This window comes from Podarcis pityusensis (assembly GCF_964106645.2).
Source record: "Podarcis pityusensis genome assembly, chromosome: 12".
NCBI lineage: Eukaryota > Metazoa > Chordata > Lepidosauria > Squamata > Lacertidae > Podarcis > Podarcis pityusensis.
Window position 1 is genome coordinate 24,173,090 of NC_138037.1, and position 22,778 is coordinate 24,195,867.

Consider the following 22,778-nt stretch of genomic DNA (forward strand, 5'->3'; position numbering starts at 1 on the left):
ATTTTTTTTCTGTTAAGGACCACAGTCACCTGGGGTAATCCAATGAGTGCTACATGCAGGTGATGAGTGGGGCCAAAGTAAAAAATGTGCAGATTACCACCTTTCTGCCACTTCTTTAACAACCCTCTCCTTCCACAACAGACTGCCAGGGGTCAAATGACTTTTGCCATAGGTCTAAACTGGATATTTTACTAAAACTGGTATTTTATTTTATTTTTTTAAAAAATGAAAGAGGCTATTGTGAGTACTTGAATCCAAAGCCATTTAGGGCTTTATATGCTGGCACTAGCACACTGAACATGTTATCTAAACTAGAACATTTGAACACAAGCATCACAGTTCAGTGAGATCAGGTTCAGAAGCAAAAGTAGGCAGAGGAACAAATAATAAATTTTATCTTTGTACAGTAGGCTAGTTCCAACACACACTGACACATTTCTCTCTCCATTATCCAGACAAGCAAGAGACACTATCAATGTTCAAGCACACATTCCAGACAGGCAAAAAACACTTGGACTGCAAAGCAGAGCCAGTGAGGAGTGTTGCCAAGGGAGAGGGTGTATGGCTTGGGGACAGTTCTGAGGGCCAAATAAAAGAGGACTGCAGGACCACATCTGGCTCGTGGGCCTGAGGCTCCCACCCGTGATCTGAACATCAGAGAACTAAAGCTTGATTCACAAGTTGGATGCAATTTTTGCAGCTTGTATAAAGTACATCCACAAAGTTTAGGCAGATTCATCCAGAAGAAATTCTGGCATGGTTTGAACTGAAGAACCTGGGCAAAATTTCATACCAGTGACTAACTGTGGTTTGGCATCCACACAATATATCTCCATTGGCAACTGTACCTCCAGTATAGCTTATGAAATGGGTGTAAATTTCAGCAGATGGCAATCTTAGTTAAGCTGACATCTCACAGAAGAAAGGGAAACAGCTTAAGAGAAAGTTATGATCAGGTGAAAGCACAAATAATGAGATAAATTCTGGGTCTATATGAATTTAAGGGGAGGGACAGCTTTTCAAAGACAATCAAATGATATCTATTATAGAATAGCGGAATCAAAAAATGTGAGATGGCTTTGTAAGCCATCTAGTCCAATCCCCTGCTCAGGGTCAGTGTTATCAGCTCAACAAGCTGGCAGGGTCCACCACTAATACCTGCCTACCCCTTTTAAACTCTGCCACAGCGCTCTAAACACTAGGCAGCTGGGTCTAGCTGCCATTCTCAGTTTTCACAATGACCCATCACAGCATCATTCTATGGCATTGTAGAAAATTAAAGTGGCCGTCCCGCAGTCACCTGATGCTGCTTGGGAGAATTACTGCTGCCCACCAACACTGCCAGGGTAGTGTGCTAGCACTTACCAATTGGAGACCACCAGAGGACACTTTGCTCAGGGCCCCCTCAACTTTTAGTCAGCCTTGGGAGGTTCAACAGAGATTTAGTCAGATAAAAAACACTATACTAATACTATCAAAGAGAAGTCCCAAAAGTTAGCTGTTTTGCATTAGTATTCCTTTAAAAATTATGTTTGGTTTGAGAAGTCTCATTTCTAAAGTTCCAGAATAATAATAAGCTAATTTTCTTAATTCACACATCTTCACAACAATTCTGTTAATATTGCCAATTTTATTCCCTCTTACTATGTGCGTCATTCACTCATATTCAAGGTGAGACTGCCCTATCTAACACAGCAAGGAAAATATTGTGATTATGTATAATCAGCTCTCTAAAAATGCTGCATGCTTCTAGAAATTATCTGATAGTTCCCTTGGTATTTGTGCAATAGCAGCTAGGGACTTTCAGTGTTTCATATCAAAGAGCAGATATGAAAAAGAACAGGAAAAAAAGAAAGTAGAGTTTTTCAAAAGAAACAGTCTCCAGAGAGCCTTTCGAAAAAGGGTGTTAACCTAAATATAGGCGCCACTGTAGATGTGTTGTTTCCACAGCTCTGCTTATAAATAATGTATATGAATAAAGCTGGAAAAGTGACTCAACATGTAAAAAAGTCAAGCTTCTTATCTTAGATCCTAAGAAGAGGTATTCAGAAACCAGCATTTTTGCACAGCAGTACACAACTAGATGTTTTGGATACGTATGAACAACTGATTAATGATTGAAAGGTAGATGGCAGAAGCAGTGTGTCTGATGATCATGGCAATTGAGCATGCCTTCAAAATGCTTTGTGTTTTATTGAAAGAGTTGCAAAGTCCATATTTGAAGAAAAACAGATATATTTATGTGGTAACAGTATCAGAGTACTATGCAAACATTCTGTAAGCTTAAGTCTCAAGCACACTTACAAGCTAGTAAACACCACTAAACCTAAATGCAGTCTGGATTTACAGCTCTGATCCTTCCCCGAATTGTGGGGTGGGTGGACAGGTGAAGATTGTCTACCCCTAGAGACTATTGGGTTCTGGTGGGTTTCCGAATGCCCTAGGGCAGAGGATTTCAACCTGGGTACTTTGGCACCCTTGGGTGACTTAACAATTGGTATGGGGTGCTCCTCCTGCTGCTGCTTTATGCCTTCCAATCATGTCCCAGATGACTTCTCCCCCTCCGCTCGCTCTCAAGTAGAGTTGGCTATGTGGGACCTTACATGCACGAGGGATTTGGTTATGGAACAGCCTATGCAAAGTGGGAAGTTTGCCTTATTTATTGTGGGGTAAGGGATGGAGGCTGAGATCTCTTCAGTGGGGGGGGGGACTGCTCTGGTGCCTGCCTTCTACTCACAAGTAAATACTATCAAGTACATGAAACACCTGGATGGCTAAATTCAAGCACGTACGTGTGTGGGGGGGGGGTGGACAAGAGAAGAGTGCCATTTATGGAAGAGTTTTTATCCCTGCTCTGGAAAAGGGATTTTTTTCATTCCTTCTACTTGCAAATAAATCCCACATCTGTTCTACAGGAAGCTCAAGGTGGTGTATGTAGTTCTTCTCCCCCCCCCCCCTTCTAGCTGCACAACCCTGAGAGGTAGGTCAGGCTGACAGGAAGTGATGGCCCCCCTAAGGTTACACCCTGTTTAATTACAGCTGAGTGGAGGATTTGAAACCCTGAAGGTGCCCCAGGCCCCCTGGTAGGTTTGATCATTATTCCTTCAGTTTTTCTAGCTCTTTAAAATGGGGCAACCAGATCTCTTTGCTTGATTGCAAAGCCACACATTTAGACAGAGATGGAGGTATCTGCAAGACATTTAATTTGCTCCAGAGCCTAGGCTTGGGTAATGTTAGAGGAAACCCCAAAGCCACAAAGTTTGGTCCTTTCCAGGGTCGTCTCAGGCCAGAAATAAAAGTCCGTCCCCCCCCCCCCCAAACGTGGCTCCAACTTATTTGATGCCATTATTTGTATGCTGCCCAACAAAAGATTAAAGGATTAAAGATAAGATATAAAACGGCAAAATCAAAGCAGCTGTCAACACTGATGGCATTCTCCTATGACTTCCAGTAATTATGGCTAACTGATTTCTGTTTTGGCCTAACATTGCCTGCTCTTTTATTCCTTCTGCTTCAGATTTTCTTGCACCCAGGTCCCATGCTTAAATTTGGAATGCAGCAATATGGAAAGATTATTTAGATTTGCAAGCACCAGTAAAAAGGGGGAACAGCTCAACTGTTCACTGGAGCAGGGTATTACCAACATGTTACCCTGCCGCTGAAAGAATTGCACTGGTTTATCACTAGTTGTTTGCCACTCTGGGCTTCTTTGGAAGGACAGGAAAATAAGGTAAGTCCCCTTCATGTGTTAATCACACAAAGGGAAGCCATGTGTAGAAAGGTAAAGCAGGATTGCACCGCTGACCCTGTTCCTGTGGTCATGAGACCTTTCTTGCTGTAACCCACCTGCCCCAGTTCCATTCATTGATATTGAGCAGGGGAAGTTTACATGCATAGATTATGTAATGGGAGATGGAAACCTGCATGACAAGGGTCCCAGTTCCTGTGGAAGCTTACACATGCAGAGTTCTCTATGGATAGGTTTCCCCTTTTCAGATACCATGCTCAATGTATGCATGAGCCACATGAAGAAGCCACACGACCTCAGGCAAAGGCCCAGCCATGTGACCCCACTGCCCCGTTCTACATGTGGACCCCCTTCATGAGATTAATATGTGAAGAGGCTGCAGTGAGTCCCACATCTGAGTCAACATATATGGGACTGCAGTGCCAAGGATTTAGAGTTATGAATGTTAGTCAATCAGGGGGAAAGGGGAATCATATTTAGAAACTAAAGCAGAAAATGTAGAAACTATTGTGTGCAGGTTTATATTCTTTGCAGGGAGTATAGCAGCCCATACTGAGGTAATTTCTGAAGTACATTTACCAATGCAATTTGGCACAATATTATTTAGGCATTAAGGTATAATTAATGGGTGAACTTCTTTTTTTTAAAGCACTTGGTTAATTATAATTTTGCCCACTAAGTCACCACCAGTGCTGAATTAAGGCTGCAAACCAAAACACAGTTACTTGGGATTAAATATCCCATCCTGAGTACACACATGGGAGTAACTCCTTTGGAACTCCGTAGGACTTATGTTCAGAGTAAATATGCACACCATTAATCTAATGGAATTTAATTATGAATAAACATGGATAGAACTGGACTTTAATTGGACTATAAATTGCTAAGATGCTAATTTAGCTCCAAAAGTTCTAATCCACCAGCACCCAATTGCAAAAGAATTATCAGTTCTCCTACGTTTCATACTTACAGAACTGCATACAGTATTATCTGTAGCCAGTTATCAAAACTCAGGAACTTAATACATTATTGTCCATGAGAACAATGCATTTATGGAAACCAGAGGTTTATTTTTCTGACCAATTCAAACAGCCCACAGAGTTCCATGTCGATACTAGATTCAGAAACTAAAAATAAATTAAAACTACTTCAAATGGTCTAAGAGAATTCCTGTTGAGAGATAAGAACATGGAAGAGCCCTGCTAGATCAGTCCAGCATCCTGGCCAGCCAGATACTTCTGTGCTTTCTTACAAAAGCTGTATGACAGCAACAGCTGGCCCCCACTGTCTGACACTCAACAATTGGTGTTTAAGAAGTTGCCTTTGAATGTGGAGCAGTCATTTAACTATTGTGGCTAATATCTATTAATCAATTTTTACTATCATTTCCTTTCCTCTTTCCAGCTCTATGATGTACTTCATGAGACAGTGTGGCCAGAAGTGCACAGAGTATTCCGAATTGTGTTTACCTTAGAGTTACATAAAGTATTATATTACTGAAGGTTTTATTTGTAAGAGCTCGTTTCAAGGTTGAGGACCAAAATACTACCTCTCATGGGCTTATTAGGTAGCAGCAGCAGGAGAGCCTGATGTAATATTATTCTGGGGCACTGGGGGAATTAAAAAAAGAGGTTTGCAGACCTAGCTGCTTGATATGGAGGCCCATGGCAAGTGTCAACCCAGTGGGCTCTGCTGGAGCACTGGGGACCCAGTAATTGTCTAGGATGTCAGGTGCCTCTCCTTATACAATTCTATCTGATTTATACAATGCGCAAGTCAAACAGAATTGTGTTAGCAGAACTACAGGATCTATGTTAAAACTGAACATGTAAGAGACTATTCAGGAGCCCTACTAGGGATGGATATTGTAGCTCAGTAGCAGAACATCTGCTCTGCATGTAGAAGATTCCAGGTTCAATCTCCAGGTGGGGCTGAGAGAGACTCCTGCATGAACCCTGGAGAGCTGCTGCTAGTCACTGAACTAGTCAATGACCTGACGTTATAAGGCAACTTCCTATGCCCCTTTGCATGTATTCATATTCATCAAATGTTAGATATTTAACATTTTATTCAATAGTTAAGAAACATGTTATGTGAGCTCACTGCCAAATGTTTTGAAATTCATATTTATTGAATTCTTGTGAAAGTAAATTAGCATTGGGGGTTCTCTTCAGCTTGCCTATGGTATCATGATTGTTTGAATTAGGTTATTCTAAGTGGTGGTGCTTTAATAAAACTGCTGATGAGCCATGATGATGAATTAATGAGTTTTATAAAAAGAAGTTTGAGATCTTTATAGCTGTCAGTTCCAAATGTAAAAAACAAACAAACAAGGGACACTGTGGAGCTGTGGTGCATTCAGGACCAACCTGACTTCACAAGTAACCCAAACACTTGGAACAGCAACATTTTAAGGTGTGCTAATGAACAAACAAAGGATGGTTTATTTTCCCAATGTGCCTTCACATCTTTCAGGCAGAATGATATACACATGCTTAAAGTAATGGAAGCTCCTGAAATCCTTAGGAAAAGAAACAAATATAGGTCAGGACTGCACTGACAGAGGCTCTTCAAACTATATTATCTATTATTCTATTTTGCTGGAAACAGACTGAAATTTGTTGCTTATGCAGAGACTTTACACTCAACACTATCAAATCAAATATCTGAACTACCAGTAAATCTTTTTTTCTAGAAAACAGACTCTCTTGGAATACAAATGCAGTTAGTTTCTGCAGTCACTTTATCTGTCTTTCTCTTTGCCTGCAGGACAATGCAACACAACATACTACATAATAAGGTATTATGTACAGTCTATTGTTTGTTTAGTGAGCCCCTTCACTCCTTTCCTTCCCCACAAGCCATGATTAAACCAATACATCTCTAATTAACCATGTTTTTTCTTCTATCCAAACTGGGAAACTATAGCCACATGGATCAAAATTAATTAGAATCTTAAGCCATGGTTTGAAGTCAGTTTAATACCCTAGCAAGTTGTCAGCCAATGTGGTTTGGACAAACTATAGTTAACTAGAGTCTTACTGGTTTGAGCACGGCTTCTGCAAAGGGATGAGCAAAGGGGCATCATGTGCAGACAAATTGCTTATACATATGACTATATGAACCAGGCATTTGAGTCGCAAAAAAGGGCCTTTCCCACATGTTCGCTCTAAGTGTGCCAGAATGTATTTTACTGGTGAGAGCAATCTTCCTTCTCCCAAGTATTATAAAATACCCCTCAAAATCATAATGTGTGGGTATCATTGTTCATTCATACTGTTGTTAGTGTTGTAGACAAATGAATTATACATACAGAATATATATTTCCTTGAACAAGTATTTTACTGTACAAGTATTTTACTGACCTCAGCATTTAACTGAAACTCTTCAGCATCACTGTTATCATGTAACATGAAAAATGTTGAGCATACCAATTATCATTATAAAGAAAGAGAAATAATTACATTTCTAAAAGCTATGTTTTCACATATGCCAGCACACATTTTTAGAACGAATTCATCCTTTGTAATCTCTCCACTTGTTATCATGGTGCTTGTTAAAATGTCTGTACTGTATAATTTGTTAAATAAGTACTGTATAAACATGTTAGAGTAGCATGAATATAAACGTAAGAGTTTAAATGTCACATTGTTATGAGGCTTATGAATTCTTATGCACATGCAGCATTCTTTTCAAACTGCAAGCAGTATTTAAGATAAGGACAGCACATATAATAGTTTTAGAATTAAATGGGAAGGTCTTGTTGGAACACTGCACTAGCATTGCTAATAAGGCTAGTTAATTAAAGTAGCTTCAATATAAATTGCTAGCATTATTTGCTTTCAGGGTTGTTGTTTTTCCTTTTAAACCAGTGTCACTTGTAAGCATGAAATAAGGAGAATTCTGCTTCATGAAAGTTATTGAATGTAAGAAGAGCCCGTCTGGATCAGATCAAAGGCCCATCCAGTCCAGCATCCTGTTTGCACAGTGACCAGACGCTAATGGGAAGCCCATAAGCAGGACATGAGCACAGTAGTAGTCTCCCCACTTGTGTTTCCCAGCAATTCAGAGACACTGGTATGCCTCTGACACTGGAGGTAGCAAACAGCCATCATGACTACTAGCCATGGATAGTCCTCCATGAATTTGTCTACCCTCTTTTTAATGCCAACCAAGTTGGTGACCATCACTATATCCTGTAGCATCACTGTATCCCATATGTGCTGTGCGCAAAAGCACTTCTTTTTGCCATCAGTCTTCCAAAATCCAGCTTATTTGGATGACTCTGGTCCCATGTACTATGACAAGAAGAAAAATGTCTCTCTACCCACTTTCTCCAATACATGCATAATTTTATATGCCTTAATCAGGTCCTCACTTTTTTCCAAATTAAAAAGGCCCAAATGTTGTAACATTTCCTCATGACATTAGCTCTAGCCGGCTGACTATTTTGATTGTCATTTCCTGCACCCTTTCCAGTTCTACAATGCCATTTTTAGAGGTGGCAACTGGAACTGTACACAGTATCCAAGTATGGTCATACCATAGAATGTGCCAGGCCCTTATAGCAGTCGTTCAGTTGTTCAGCAGAGTGGGGGAAGTCCCTTTTGAGAAAACCAGGGTTGTTTGTGGATTTTGGTTTAAGCTTTGTTTCACCTTTCCAGAGAAAATGACATGGAAGTAATGGGTCTCAAAGTCATGACTAAACTTTTGTGGATCCCAAGTTAAACCAACAAACTCATTTTCTTTTATATGACAGCTTAAATTTCTCCTTACATCCTGCCATCATTCTTCAAACTTTTGGGTGAGGCAAAATACAATTAATGAAGCTAACAACAATTTCCCCAAACCTTTATTGTTTATATTTTTGCTTTCTGCACTCCCTCTTGTGAATAATAAGATATATGGTAAGTGTTTTGGAGTAAGAGACAGCTTCATCCTGAATTTTCCTATCAAAACAGGAAACCACCCACAGGGTTTGCACACTGTGTATATGTAAACCAAGCCCAGTCTGATATGTGGAGTGGGATGAAGGAACTTGTTGTTTGAGATATCTAGTCATGCCTAACTCTGTCCCAAAATAAAACTCCCATATGATTGTGTAGGTAAATATTTAATGAACAGTAGAGCGTTCTTTTGAACAGATGGCCTTAGTAGGGGTGAACAGTATACTCAGCCAATTTCTACGCTTATCAGACTCTCCTAATGCTCCAACCAGTAAGAAACACTACTCTGAGTAAAAATTATATAATTTCAAATAGTTAAAGGGCCAGACCGCCCTGAAATTCCCAACTGAGCATATGAACTCAACAAAATCTAAGAGAAGATATTTTAAGGTTATTAAATATTGAAGCAGTAGAAAGTATTTTTGGAACAGAGTGATTCTCTAAGGTACATTCAAGTTAAATTATTAAACTGAGCAAAAGTGTAAAAGTTATCTACTTCTGATATTTTACATTTTACAAATGGTATTAATATAGTAAAAGTCATGATAAAGATTATGTAATTAAATTTCAAAGTCATTAAATTTATAGGTCACGATTCGGAATAGGTAAGCACAATAATTTTGATGAGAGTTAAGCATCTGGTTAAATTCATTCTACTGGGATTAACGACCCTCAAAAATGCCTGAATAGCATTTACAGAGAACCATCCTTATTCCTTTACTTCTGAACATTTAAAATATATTTAGAAAATGCACAAAGTATTCAAATTTCCCACTAACAGAAAATACAGAATATGTGGCTGTGTGCACTAATTCATATTTTGTCCTCTTAATTTTTATCTCTCTAATTTTAACCACATCAAAAATAGATGGGAAAATTTTGGGCTTCTGAATATGTAACATTGCAATTATTCTCTAATGTGCCACAATATATTTTATCTTATTGGTCATGAAAATGAGCAAGAGCCACATCTACTAGATGAACACCATAATCTAATGTGTCTGCTCAGTCCATCTCAACAGGTGACAGTGAAAACTTATCCTTCAACATTCTGCAGTATGCTTGACACTTAATTTTTTTTATGTAACCCCATGGTCCTTAAAATAGGATGTAGATTCACTGAAAGAGCACAAAATACCTTTGAAAACTAACACCACATTTTAAACCGTAGTGAACCAGTAAGATGAAATATGCCGGTAGCCCTTGGGAAAACTTGCACTTCTAAAGGGCTTTGGGGGCTACTCAGCACACCAGGCACTGGAGCTTTGTTGTTGTTGTTGTTGTTTAGTCAGGAAGGGAGAAAAGGATCTTTACTCCTCTCCCTGAAGCTGTTATGCTACTGTTTACCCAGCTGATAAGTGGGACTTCAAAAGGGAAGTGGGTTAGGGCAAAATATTTAGGAGGGGAAAAGAATCATTGAGTGGGAGAGGACATGGGCCTAGGTTGCAAGAAGACAAAGAATTGTCCCTTTCCAGTAAAGCAGCTAGTTCAGGATTCTCTTCCATTTCCAATGGTAAAGGCAGCATGACTTCTTCATTGTTAAGAAAATCTGTTTTGTCTATTCAGTTTTACAGTGAACTACTTTTCCACTCCCCCCCCCCCCCCGCTACATTCTAAGGATAAATCAACAATGAATCAGCTAGTCTTTAATGTATTATAGCACTTTGGGGAGGGGGTCTATTTTCCTACAGAGACTGGAAACACTAATGATTAAACACAATAACAACAGGTAAGACTAATCATTGCTATTCTGTAAAGGCCTCACAGTGGCAGATTGGTGAATGACTAACACTTGAGTTTAGAAATATGACTGTTAACTTATAATCTCTCACAAGTATAGTGTGTATAGTTTTGGTAGGCAGGTGGCAAGAGGTCCAATTATATTCATTTTTAAGCTTCAAAAATGAAGTCACCTGATCTCTCGATCTCTCTCTGGCAATTCACAATAGTGGAGGTATTAAAATACTTTGCATCATTGCTTGCCTAATTTGCTGTTCTAAGTATCACTGCAAGTAATTATTTGACAACATAAGACTTTCTCCAAAAGGTTTGGTTTCTTCCACAGCTAATTGTAATATGTTAATTTTAAAGCCATTGCATTACATATTAACCATAATGACCCTATCTCCAAATGCACCTAGGAAAGACTGAATCCTTGAAAAGTCACTGAAAGTATGAAGCAGACTTCTCCAACCTCATGCCCCGTAGATACCATATTTTTCTGTGTATAAGACAATGTTTTTTGCTTAAAAAAAAATAGGCGAAAAGTGGGGGTCGTCCTATAACGGATAGTGAATTTAGAGGGGGAACAGGCATGGGGGTGATTGGCAGTGGCTGTGGTGAGCGATTGGTGGGGGGCGGGGGGGGCGGCAACCTCCCAAACAACTCAAGGGCAATCTCTGCAAAAAAAGCTCCCCCCACAAAGCTCAGCAACTCAAGAAATATTGATTTCTTAAATTGGGGTTCAAAAAAATGGGGGTTGTCATACATAGGGGCATCTTATACACTGAAAAATGTGGTATTTTTGACAACATGTTTCATCGTAACTGAGCATGCTGTCTGACCATGCTGTAGTTCCAAACATCTGGGACTCTATCCAATGTTCTCTGTTTGCTAGTGCAAAGGCTGTTGTGCAAACAGACAGGTGAGTTTAAATGGTGAGCAAAAAAGAAATCCAATGCAACAGCTGCACTAGTGTAAGCTTGCTGTACAACAGATTGTACAGAAATATTTTGTACAACAAAGTTACAAGCAAACTGCTTAAATATTATTGTGCAACAACGTTCTGCTGGTACAAAACACTGCACCAGTGAAACAAGTATACTATTAAGTAATTTTTAACTTAGTGTTACATTGGATAACACTACTTCCAGAGGACACCTGGAAGAGGAAATATAATACTGAATTAGAAGGACCAGTGGTCTGAACTGATATAAGCCACTTTCCCACATTCTTTCAGGACACATTTTGAGGGTTAAAAATGTGCTATATGAGGGATAATAGATTTGATAGACAACTTAAACCTAGATACCTTGGACAATGACTTCAAAGCAGAAGGAGCCTCTACAAATTAGTATCCCAATTAGGCCCACTTGAACGGGGGTGGGGGGGAGGGGAGTGAATTCTGAAGTTTGGGGCCTGAGTCTGCACCTGTAACTGGAGATTTGCACACTCCAAATGAGGAACTCTACAAACTCACTACTACAGCCGTCAACCAAAGATCTTCAGTATCACAAAGGTTCCTTGCAAAAAGCAAAGGGAATAAACCTGGGAACTATCCAGCAACACTGTTGGCTTCAAACTGGGGCCCTTCCCACTCCCGTTTTCAGCTAAGGGACAATCCTGCTTTGTTGTTTAGGTCCTCAGTTGGTTTCAGATTATTATCAAAGCAATGCATAAGCTGCTTGGGAGCTCTCACCAGAAGGCTTCCCACATCCTGTAATACTTGACACTTCCCTATTATCTGGATCCTGTTCACCTCACCACACCCCAGGTTACTTCAACTCTATCTGAACCCTAGTCAACACTTAGTCAAGGCCTTATGGGCTCTTAGGTTGTCCAATACTGGAAAATAATAATGTCTCATGATCCAGGATTCTAAGCTCTTTTGGAAACCACATTTTTATTTATTTACCATATTCCAGATGCAGAGGAAAGCATCTGTTCGGTAAAAGGAGGGTTTTTGGCAGATGCAACTTGCTACTAGAGATGGGCAAGCACTGGCTTATTTGGCCCATAAATCAACTGGGCTGCTTGAAAAACCAAGTAGCCTAATTTCCACCTTTTCTCATGAAACTGGGTATCTCCCAGGCTCAAACAGCAGTCGGGTCTGTGCATTCCAGGGACGGTCCACATGATCAGGCTGCAAAGAATTCCTTGAAAAGGCAGGCCAGCCCCATGCAGCCCAAGATCCTGGGTGCTAGCAAGCTTCACAATCTCTAGATGTAAATCATTATGTTTACATACTTTACTCTTGGATTTATGCATTACATATTAGTGTAGATCAGGACAAGATGTGTTAAGTCTTCTCCACCTTTTTTGGTGGTTTTCCTTCAAATGTTTTGGTAGGTTTAAAGAGTATAGAAGAGAGCAAAGTTTTCCAACCTTTTATTATTGGGCAGCACTACCCTTCTTTTGTAGATTTGGCCTGTTCTAGCTTAATCTAAGTATGCATTTATTAGCTCAGGCATAGGCAAACTCGGCCCTCCAGATGTTTTGAGACTACAACTCCCATCATCCCTAGCTAACAGGACCAGTGGTCAGGGATGATGGGAGTTGTAGTACCAAAAAAGAGTTGAAGGGCCGAGTTTGCCTATTCCTGTATTAGCTGCACACAGGGCTTTTTTTTCCAGCCAGAACTTGGTGGAACTCAGTTCTGGCATCTCTCAGATGGGCACCATTGCCATTCAAAGAGAACAAGGGAAGTTTCATAGTGAGTTCCGGCACCTCTTTTTCTAGAAAAAAAGCACTGGCTATATGGGAATAAATTTGTGAATTTTTAGCATTAAAAAGGGAATGGTTTACTTAAAAACTCTTTTTAAGATAACCACATGTTGGCAGCATTTCCACAGTTGAATAGGAGTTGAAAAGATTTTACAATTCAGGGAAACTTGTTAACTAACCTTGAAACAAGAGAAGCAAAGCAAACTTTAAGAGCCAAGAACACTTTCCAAAACAAGAACAGTTTCCTATTGACATGTATTTATGTACACTACTGCTTATCATTTGGGGGAGGTTTGCCCTTAAAGTTAGAAAGTAAAATGGACACCATTGAATATGTATTCACAAGCTTTTTTATGTGCTCTTAGGTTTCCATCAACGTATTGTGCATTATTCATGTATGCCAACATTTTCTACATTTTTATGACAAAAAGAAGTGTCATCACATTAATCAGGATCACTATTTTCATCCACAATATTAAAAATAAATAACTGCTTTTAAATATCTTAAAATGGCAAGGAATTGTTAAATATGAGTATTGGACAATATACATTTTCCTGTCTTGTCATTTATTGTCATTCAGTTATCATTCTTGTTAATGCAAAAAATGATGTCAAACATTAACATCTTTGCAGTACTGAAACACCAGCTTAACACTGCCAGTGCCCTCCCACGTCCACTGTTTACAAGTTGTCTCACAGTCAGAGACAATGTCAGACCTGGAGATTATTCCTGAGCCTACCGAAGTGAGAACACCGTTTTGATGCATGGAAATACAGTTTTAAAAAGTCAAGGTCTGCTGGCAGTTTCTCTGTGAACTCCTACGGCAGCTTTGCTAGAGGTCATGAATATTACATAAGGGCTGTCCATGCATTCAAGTCAGCATTGCTAAGCCAAATTCCCATAGCAACACTCACATAGATTTACTCATCAGTAAGAGATGCATCAGCTTAGCATTAGTGAGTGCACTAATGCTATTCCTATTTCTCTGTAAATTCTTATTATCTTTTTTCTTTGAAAGTTTAATTTCACTGATAGTAAAATACATACTCTTTCCTAGAGCAGTTGATTTGTATCATAAAAATGCAGTCTGTAAGAGTAGGAAGAAAGTGTCACATATATTCACAGCTATCTAACTCTGACAACCCAGACCCATTAGTTACTTCTCAGGGTGGCCATCATGGGAAGATACAAAAGTTACTGATCTAAATTTTGCAACCCTTTAGCAGCTTTCTGTCTCCATAGTTCAGAATTAAAGCAGGGCAGCTGGGAGAGAACACAACAGTATTCCTTCAGGGCAGCTGGGAGAGCACATCAGATTCAGCAGGAAACCTAAAAAGACAGAGCTCAAAGGCTCTTAAATGGACCATCTAAAAAAGTGCACCTCAAAGGCCAGTACCACAAATTTGTCTTATTGCAAAGGGCTTGAAGCCTTCAAGCAATTGGCTATGACTATGAACAACAGCCCATTATTTAAGAATGTCATAGCATAAGCATTCAAGTGTAACATCCTCAAAAAGGTACCACTGATCTAGCATACCTTAGTTATGAAAAATGGATCAGGCAACCTTTCCAAAGATTGGACCAAATCTTTAAAATCAGGTAAATGCTTGTTCCTGGAATCCATGCACTTTCATCAATATACTAAGAGTGAAAACACACAACTTAAAATCCTCTGAATAACATTGCAAAGCCTTTCCCTAAAGAAGAGGCTTTAATACTGAAGACCTTGATGATGCTTTAACATGACCTTTTAAATTGTTTATTTGGAAGATGGTTTTAAACACAGGGTGGATTTTGTTGAACTTAGTTGTATGCGGCAATACAATTTCTGAATTAGGTGGGAGCTACATTTTAAGATAAATATATACACATATAATCAGACAATGAGAAAAAATAGGATGAACAAGTATATGGAATATTAGAAAGATTTTTTAAAAGAACAGTGTGAGGTAAGGAGACTAGAGAATATAGATGTGAAAGACTACATTCTAAAGAAACTAAAGATATAGATAATTAAAATTACATTAAAATTATTGTACTAAGACATATATGGAAGGCAACAAGTGAAGTCAAAGGAGGAGCAGCAGCATAAAAAGAGTGATGCAAGAGTTTCTTTTAAACAACATCCTTTTACCAACAATATTATCACACACATCTTTGGCCCCATATACTCACAATTCAAAATAACCAAAGAAAAATAGTAGTATTCATACACAGGGAGAGAATCTGGGATTCCATGTTCTATATAAGATTCTGGAATATGTCTATATATTTACTGAAAGGCAACTTTTCACTAGTTTGTTTTTCATATGCAAAATCCAAGTGCTTCGTTTTTCTACAAAATTGACTATAGTGGTCAGAACATACTGGGGGCAAATGAGCATTGTACTGTGCCTTTACCATGCATAGGAAAAGATGTCAATGATGATTTAGTAAGACAACAGGTTCTACTAGAAACAACATTTCCATTAATCTAGAGAGTGAAACAGCATCTTACCTTTGCCTTTTCCAGCTGCGTCTGGGCCTGTCGCTCTGCCTCTCTCCGCACTGCCTCTCTGTCTTCCTCAAGAGATACATCTGAATCAGATGGACGGCTAGTGTAGGAGTCCGCCGAACCCTGGACAAAAGGAATATATTTCAAATGAAGAAAACTGTGTTGTGTTCTTTAAAAATATATACTAATTCAGAATTCTTATTTGCAGCACTTTGATATAAATCCTCATTTAACAAATTCTAAAAACCTGTGATTCCCAATAGCATCAGTGAGAAAAAGAATTACTATGTAAATTGTTTTAACCCTGAGGCTATTCTGAAAACCAGCATTCTTTCTCCAGCTCTATACTTGCTGTTTCTCCTTCATTCTAATCTGCATATGCCTTTTGCTATGCAGAGCTAGTTTCCGTGAAGTAACCGTAATGGTGCAGTGCAGAGCTGAAGGACGTGCAGCTGTTTCAAGGATAGCTTTAGATAAGCAAGCCACAAATAAGGCCATTTGAGTCTCACTAAAAGCAGCATTCAGATAAAAAATACGAAGTTGCTAAGAGAAATCCTTACACCTGAGAAGCACCTCAGTGTCTGCTTTAAACTATTAATTTTATCTTAACTGCAGAGCACCTCCTCACCTGACACTATCTTTCCCCATCAGAAAAAATAACACGGCACAAATCTCAGCCCTTCAGCAAAAACAAAGAAATGACCACAAATCAAATTGCAGCTGACAGAACATGTCTGGAGTCAAGCACATGTCCAACCCCTGGTCACAATGCTAGAATAACTATGTAAACAACTTACATCTCAGATTTTCCTCCTTGTTGCAAGCAAAAGAATGGAAACTGCTAATTCAAACAGAATGAAAGCCTTCCCCCATCCCACCTGCAATGCAAAATATGCCAGCGAATTGAAATTTAGAGCTTACACAGATATCAGAATTCTTCAGCCGTCCTCCTTTGGCTCTTTTCAGAAGCCTGATCCAGGTGGCCTTCATTAGCCAGACAGCTTAGTTATTGTCCGCAGCTGCAGAGCCCAGCACTGATTCTCATAAAACATGTGCACACTGAACACCGCAGAATCACTGTTCTTTTCCTATCCATGCTCTGCTGCAAGCTCTTTCCTCAGTTTTGCAAGTCCTCAATGTCTCTGTTCTAGTGTAAGTAAATTTTTAATTTTCCCATGGCACCAAAAAGCAAAGATGTTTAATTAATTCAGTGGGGGGAATTTCCAGACCAAATATAATGTAAGAGATGCTACACTGATGCAATCTTCAGTACATACAAAAAAAACCTGCCTTTGCTGCCTATTTTTTTAACTGTTTAGAATACAGTGCTTATAAAAGAATCTTTACAAATCCTGTGCAAAATGTAACATTTGCAAGTGCAAAGTTCATTTCATCTCTTCAGAGCTCGGTGTGTGGTGGGGGTGGGGCTAGAAGCTTTTCACATCACTGGGCATGCTCCATATGCACAGCCTTTTACGCAGATGCTCACATCACACTGTGTTGCTAGTCTATGTCAAATTACCACTTTACTTCTCAAGGGTAAACAGCTGGAAAACGGCAAGGTCTCTTGAAAGCAGAAATAGCTGCTATTGTGCTCTATTTTATTTTTGTAATATCTGTCATAAAATGTATTTCTTTCACTCAATGTCTAGGCTATGTCACATACTGCTCATTCCTGAGTTTTTAATGAGTTAGAATCATACTGCATAGACAAACACCACTTATTTTGCCAGATTAAGATTTGGATCCCCCCCAACAGAGTACAGTATTGTGTTGATAATAGTAACTCGTGTGTTATCATGTACTGCAGGGCTTATGTTGAAGGATTAAAATGTATTTAATATTGTGCTATCATGTGAGGAAGAGAGAGGAAGAATCCCCTATTACATATTCCCCATCCAACACCATGGCCACTGTAATGGATAGAACATGGAGCATTGACCTGAACAAGGGATGGGGATCAGGCTTTTTGACCCATGATACCCTGAACCAACAATGGGTTTCAGGCCCTTATAAGGCAAAAATGAACACTTCTAACACCTTTTCCCACTATGGTCTCCAGGTTTTTTAAGATGATGAACAAGTCATTTTCAGGGAGACCCCTTAACCTTGAAGATGTGAAACATGTAATTTTGCCTTTCTTCCTCTGACTTCCTTGGGCATTCTATGAATAGTGAGAATGGTGTTAGTGTTGGACCAGCAGACCCTTTGCTATCTTCATGCTTATGAAAATTCCTAACCAGTCCACTCTTTGGAGCTGTCCCTGCCCACCTCCAAGCACCTGCTAGAAGCTGTGAGCAAAGGAAAAAGGAAATGCTCTGCATAACCTTCACCCCTACTCCCTTCTTCAACTCTGCTTCTGAATTTTTCACTATTGGGGGTAATAGCTATGTGTCTGTTACCATATTTTCCCTACTCCCCATTTTTCCCCCTTTCAAATAAATTGCAGCCATGCATGTACATTATTATTATAAATATATTAAATTTATATACCACACTTCACCTGAAGATCTCAGGGATATTCACAAGATAAAAGCACAAAATAAATAGTTAAAACAAAAACAAAACAAGCAATAACCGCCTGCCCCACCCCCCCTTCCACAATCACATTGAAAAGGCTGCAGAATATTAATCAGCCAAATACCTGGTTGAAGAGAAACATTATTGCCTGGTGCCTAAAGATGTATACTGAAGGCACTAGATAAACTTTCCTGGGCAAAGCATTCCACAAATGGGGAGCCGCTGCAGAAAAGATCCATTCTCGTGTTGCCCCCCTCTGGACCTCTTGTGGAGGAGGCACACAAAGAAAGGCCTCAGGTGATGATAACAGAGTCCGGGTTGCTTTATATGGGTAGAGGCTGTGCATGTGAAAGGTAAACAGGCTGTACTGGTAAATATTGGTGTGGAGAACAAACTTGTCCCCTAATGTTCTCTGACCATTAACAATCAAGAATACCACTGCTTGTTTTATTTAGAAAATTCTCACTCATCCAGTACATTTGCATTGCTGTTTTAATGGTTGTAAGCCACTATGAGCAATCTCATAACAAAACAATATATCATAATGATGAACAATCCAACTAATCAAACAAACTGAACTAGATACAAAATTTATTTCCAAGTGAACTCAACTGAAGTAATCATCAAAAGAATTAAAAAACAAAACAATTAATTGTCACTAATGCAATACGTTCCTCCACATAGATTCAGCATTATCAGTTACAAACGTCAAAGATTCCTGTGAGTAAAGCTGTATACAATTAATTTGATTCTATATTATTTATATGCATTAATTTAAGCCTGCAAACATGAGCAGCAAATGCTTCTTGGAGCAACACACAGCCCCAAAAGGTCTGCTCCCCACAAAATGACCAAAATTAGAAAAAGCAAACCAGAACAGCCCCCCACTCCGAATTAGGCAACTCACATCCCTAGAATTTATCCCACTAAAGCATCAGAAATAATCCTTAATAACTAAGGAAGCCAAATGTAATTGGCAATGAGGCACAAATCCTGCCAGTGGTCTATAACTAAGAGCAGGCTTCCTCAACCTCGGCCCTCCAGATGTTTTTGGCCTACAACTCCCATGATCTCTAGCTAGCAGGATCAGTGGTCAGGGATGATGGGAATTGTAGTCTCAAAACATCTGGATGGCAGAGGTTGAGGAAGCCTGGCTAAGAGGTTGTTGACATTAAGAAATGATCATGGGAAGACTTGCAAAAGGCTTTGAGACAGACCCCTCCCCCACCACATTTCAGCCTCTGAAGGCACAAACAGGAGGGATGGTTGAAAAAAACTCTTTAAAGCATCTGCCCCCTTCTCCTTCAAACCGTGGAGCAAGTTATCCCACAACCTGCTGTCCACTCATTAAAAGGAGGGGGGAGGCTTGGTGCAATATCACTGATTCTACTTACAGATAACCATTTGCATTGAAAATATAAATTTTAAAATGGGAAATATTCAAAGTTTAAATTCTTATAAGCAATATACAAGAAAATTGTAATATCATCAAACTATGCACTTCCTAGTCTATACAATGAATGGCAAATAATTCCAAAGCTAACTAATGACACACTGCCATTTAAGAATTAAAATGCAGGGATTCATATCCAAAACATACTTGGTTGCAAACAACAGTATACAAACAATTCATCATGGGAAGTGAAACCTCTCAGGGCTTTTATTCATTTCTCAGTAAGAAGATTCTATAATTGCAGGTTCCAATGTCCCAGTAATTACACTAGTCATTACCCCTAGGTAACCTCAGTTCTCTCCCTCCCTAGAAACAGCTGATTATAACATTTTATCTGTTGAAGGTTTCTTTAAACAAATCTAATATGTCACAATCCCTATTTACAGTTTCTGTGTGCCCTTTCCCCCTGAATACAGAATTTGGGAGTCTTGTGGGAAATCATCTAAATTTGAAGGGCTTGCAATCTAACTACTGAATTTAGGAATTATAAAGCTTTATATATTTCCCAGTATTTAGTCTACATACCAGGCACCTCTGCATCATCCCCATACTACTAGAACTTAACAGCGCTAACACAATCTAAAACGGATCATCAGCATTCATCAAATGTGTAATACTTCTCAGCAGGAATGTAAACACAATGGATGTTTGCTGAGTTTTTCCTACTAAGGTAACTGGTTCTAAGATAACATGGAGACAGTTGGCAATGTCTTCTTTTCTACATGCCAGATGCTGATATAAACCTTCTTGGGTTAAGAATGGAAGAGCATTTTTCCAAAAGTCAATGCAGCAGTGAAATTGAGGGCCCATGAAGACAAAGTACCTTATACATGTTAGGCTGTCAAAATGCATCTGGGTTACAGCCAATGTTTTGGATGTGTCTCGAAACAAAACCAGCCCAAATGTTAAAACCAGAGACAAATATTAGTCCATATGCTCAACTTTTAACATATAAACTAGCCTAGGTGAATGGATGAGTGGTGAATGCTTTTAGCACTTGAATAACAATGGTTCATTGAACAGCATAAACCTACCAACTTAGGCAATTGATGTGTGAGAAGGTAGTCTATGTTTTTAAAATAAAGAGTAAATTGGGTGATCTCAAGAATGTACAAAGGGTGCTTTTAAAGTTCTCCAAAATCAACCCTATTATACTTAGGGTATATTATACCCTATTCTACTTACAGCAATGTGCTTTGGTCCCCCATCTTTTAATTCATTTTAATTAAATGAATTAATCATTCTAATTTTGGTTACTCTGTTTCATTTTTGTTGGGTTGGTGTTGGGTAAATGATTAGTTGGGGTTGGCGGTTATTTTAATTTGGGTATAACTGTAAACCTTCTTCTTCGTTTGTTGCTTGTATAGGATATCTTGGTTTTTTAATGTTTGACGTTTTGTTGTGCTTTATATGTTATAAGCCACCCAGAGTTGCTGGGGAAACCCAGCCAGATGGGTGGGATATAAAATAATATTATGATTATGATTCTGAAGTCATTATCAGATATTTTGCAGTTCAACTAGCCCCATGTTTCCTGGGGCTTCGCATAGATACAACTGACTAGGGATGCCCTCTAAATAAGAGTTACAATATTATTTCACTAATGCTATAGTAACTATGTCTAATAATGATGTCCTGGAGTTTGACATCTGGACAGTGAGTAAAAGATATTACCCATACCATCCATTCAGAAGTACCGTAACTTTTTACAATCCTAGACAAAATACCTGTGAGGTTTTAATTAGACCTGTGAATTAGAGAGAGACTGACTAAAGGGAATATAGAACGCAGGCAAGGAAGCACTTGGTATTAGCCAGGTCTTTCCAAGATTTCAGACTTGTATTTCTCCAAGGTCTTTCGAAGATTTCACCAGATTTGTATTGGGGATGATTCAAGAATTCTATGAAAAATATCAGAAGTCCAGGAGGGGGAGTACATAATGCCTTTTCATGGAAAAGCAATTCCTTTCATCTTTTCATTATGCATTCTTACCCACTAGTACACTAGCTACTGACGTAGGGCAGAAAAGAAGAGGGGAATTAAGGCTTTAAATATATATCACATATTTTAAAATTTAAATAGATTTTAATTTATTTTAGTACATTTACCTTAAAAATGGCTTAAAATATCTGAATGCAACAATAAACCTACACATGCAATACAATCCTATGTTTGTTTATCCTGAAATAAATTCAACTGAGTTTAATAAGGATTTCTGCCAAACAGGTGTGCATAGAAACATTGCCTCATCTCTTAAAATTAAATCCATGATCTCTTCTCAGAGACATTACCATAGCTTTGGTACTATGAAGAAAAACATGACAGGGCCATCTCATTATGCCCTATTCCCTCCAGCTGACTCCTCACTCCTCCCAGGCCCATAATACAAGTCCAAGAAAACATAAAGATGTGAAGATGGTGATCCTTGTCCTTGTCCTAGTCCCTCAATGCTCCCCCAAGGGGGGGGAGCTTTGCCCGCCCCTACTGGTCTCAGCTGGCACAAGTTGACAATCATCAGAGGTCAGGCTCTCTCTTGGCAAAGAATGTCGGCTTCTGCAGGTAAAAAACATAGCAATACAGTGGAACCTCTGTTTTTGAGTTTCTTGGAAGTCGAACGTTTCGGAAGCCGAACACCGAAAACCTGGAAGTAATTGCTTCCATTTTCAAATGCACCTGGGAAGTTGAATGGCTTCCAAGGCGCATTTCTCAATTTTCACCACAGACTTTCCCGACCACCCATTGAGCCTTGGTTGTTGAACGTTTCGGAAGTCGACTGGTCTTCCAGAACAGATTACATTTGACAACCGAGGTTCCACTGTAACATGGAGTAGGTACCAAGATGGAGCAAACAGCTCACCTGTTCTGTATAGTGCTCTGCCTGCCACCCCAGAGACCATAAATCTTCTCTAAAGAAATACTATATTCTACTTTTTTCATGGTTCATATTAGTATGCAGACTCTGTAGAAGGGTTTGGCGATACACAAGAAAGTCAGGAGTTGAGCCTCTCATTGTGCTCGATCCCCTTACCCAGTGTTCAGTGAACAATGTTATCATCCAAAGTAAGATCAGTTAACATGTTGGACCTTACTTTTGAATAAGCATGTTCAGGAATGGGCAATGTATGCTAGTTCATGAATCTACTACTGGTACAATTTTACCTTTAAATGCTATG

At 39.1% G+C, this 22,778-nt stretch overlaps 1 protein-coding gene across 10 annotated transcripts in view; it reads right to left on the reverse strand.

The window, feature by feature from the left end:
• Positions 1-22,778, reverse strand: part of CACNB2 (calcium voltage-gated channel auxiliary subunit beta 2) — a 136,554-nt gene that overhangs the window by 27,293 nt on the left and 86,483 nt on the right. For 7 of the 10 annotated variants that reach the window (XM_080974438.1, XM_080974436.1, XM_080974439.1 and 4 more), the window contains one exon: positions 15,636-15,755. In XM_080974438.1, the coding sequence (XP_080830564.1) occupies positions 15,636-15,755 (120 nt within the window). Of the gene's footprint in view, positions 1-15,635; positions 15,756-16,429; positions 16,450-16,553; positions 16,901-22,778 lie in introns of those variants that run through there. The other 3 variants (XM_080974441.1, XM_080974444.1, XM_080974437.1) reach the window with 3 other exon arrangements.